General features: G+C 34.4%; 1 protein-coding gene across 1 annotated transcript in view; it reads right to left on the bottom strand.

Moving 5' to 3' along the window:
• Positions 1-681, bottom strand: part of Pdss2 (decaprenyl diphosphate synthase subunit 2) — a 305,129-nt gene that overhangs the window by 55,291 nt on the left and 249,157 nt on the right. Inside the window, exon 6 of the mRNA XM_008850309.3 lies at positions 414-545. Coding sequence (XP_008848531.1) covers positions 414-545 — 132 coding nt within the window. The remainder of the gene's footprint in view (positions 1-413; positions 546-681) is intronic.

The following is a 681-nucleotide window of genomic DNA, read 5'->3' on the forward strand; positions in this document are numbered from 1 at the left end:
TGTCTATTTTAATTAATATTTTACCTTTAAAAAAATATAGGTTATGGGGCTGGAGAGATGGCTCAGCGGTTAAGAGCACTGACTGCTCTTGCAGAGGACCCGGGTTTGATTCCCAGAACCCACACGGTGGCTACGAACCATCCTTAACTCCAGTTTCAGGGGAATCCGAAGCCCTCTTCTGACCTCTGCAGCACTGCATGACATGGGTGCACTCGCATGCAGGCAATACACTCATACACATAAAATAAAAATAATAAATAAAATATTTTAGAAAATATAGGCTATAATGAATCTTACCAGTAAATATGCTTTTTCATGACTGACATATTCTTAAACTATTGTGAACTATTAAATGTATTATAGGGACATCTAATTACTGATGGTATCAAAAATTAGTAATGATTTCAACTTACCTCTCCAATCTGCTTAATCCACAAATCTCTCCCAAGAAACTCCTGATGTAAGATTACAGGAGCTGAGTTTAGGTTAAAAGTCATAGAGTCACTGGTCTTTTCTTTAATAAAAGGCTGGAGGTCAGAATTTATCTAGAAGGGGCAATGAAAAGAATTATATGATGCAATGTATCTATATAAGTATTTTCTAGTCAGATTCAGAAAGTACTAATTATATAGTTTTTAGATGTATTTTTGATTTAATAAACATAAACATTTTGGATAACAG

The sequence above is a fragment of the Nannospalax galili genome, unplaced genomic scaffold (assembly GCF_000622305.1).
Source record: "Nannospalax galili isolate Female #2095 unplaced genomic scaffold, S.galili_v1.0 scaffold324, whole genome shotgun sequence".
Classification (NCBI taxonomy): domain Eukaryota; kingdom Metazoa; phylum Chordata; class Mammalia; order Rodentia; family Spalacidae; genus Nannospalax; species Nannospalax galili.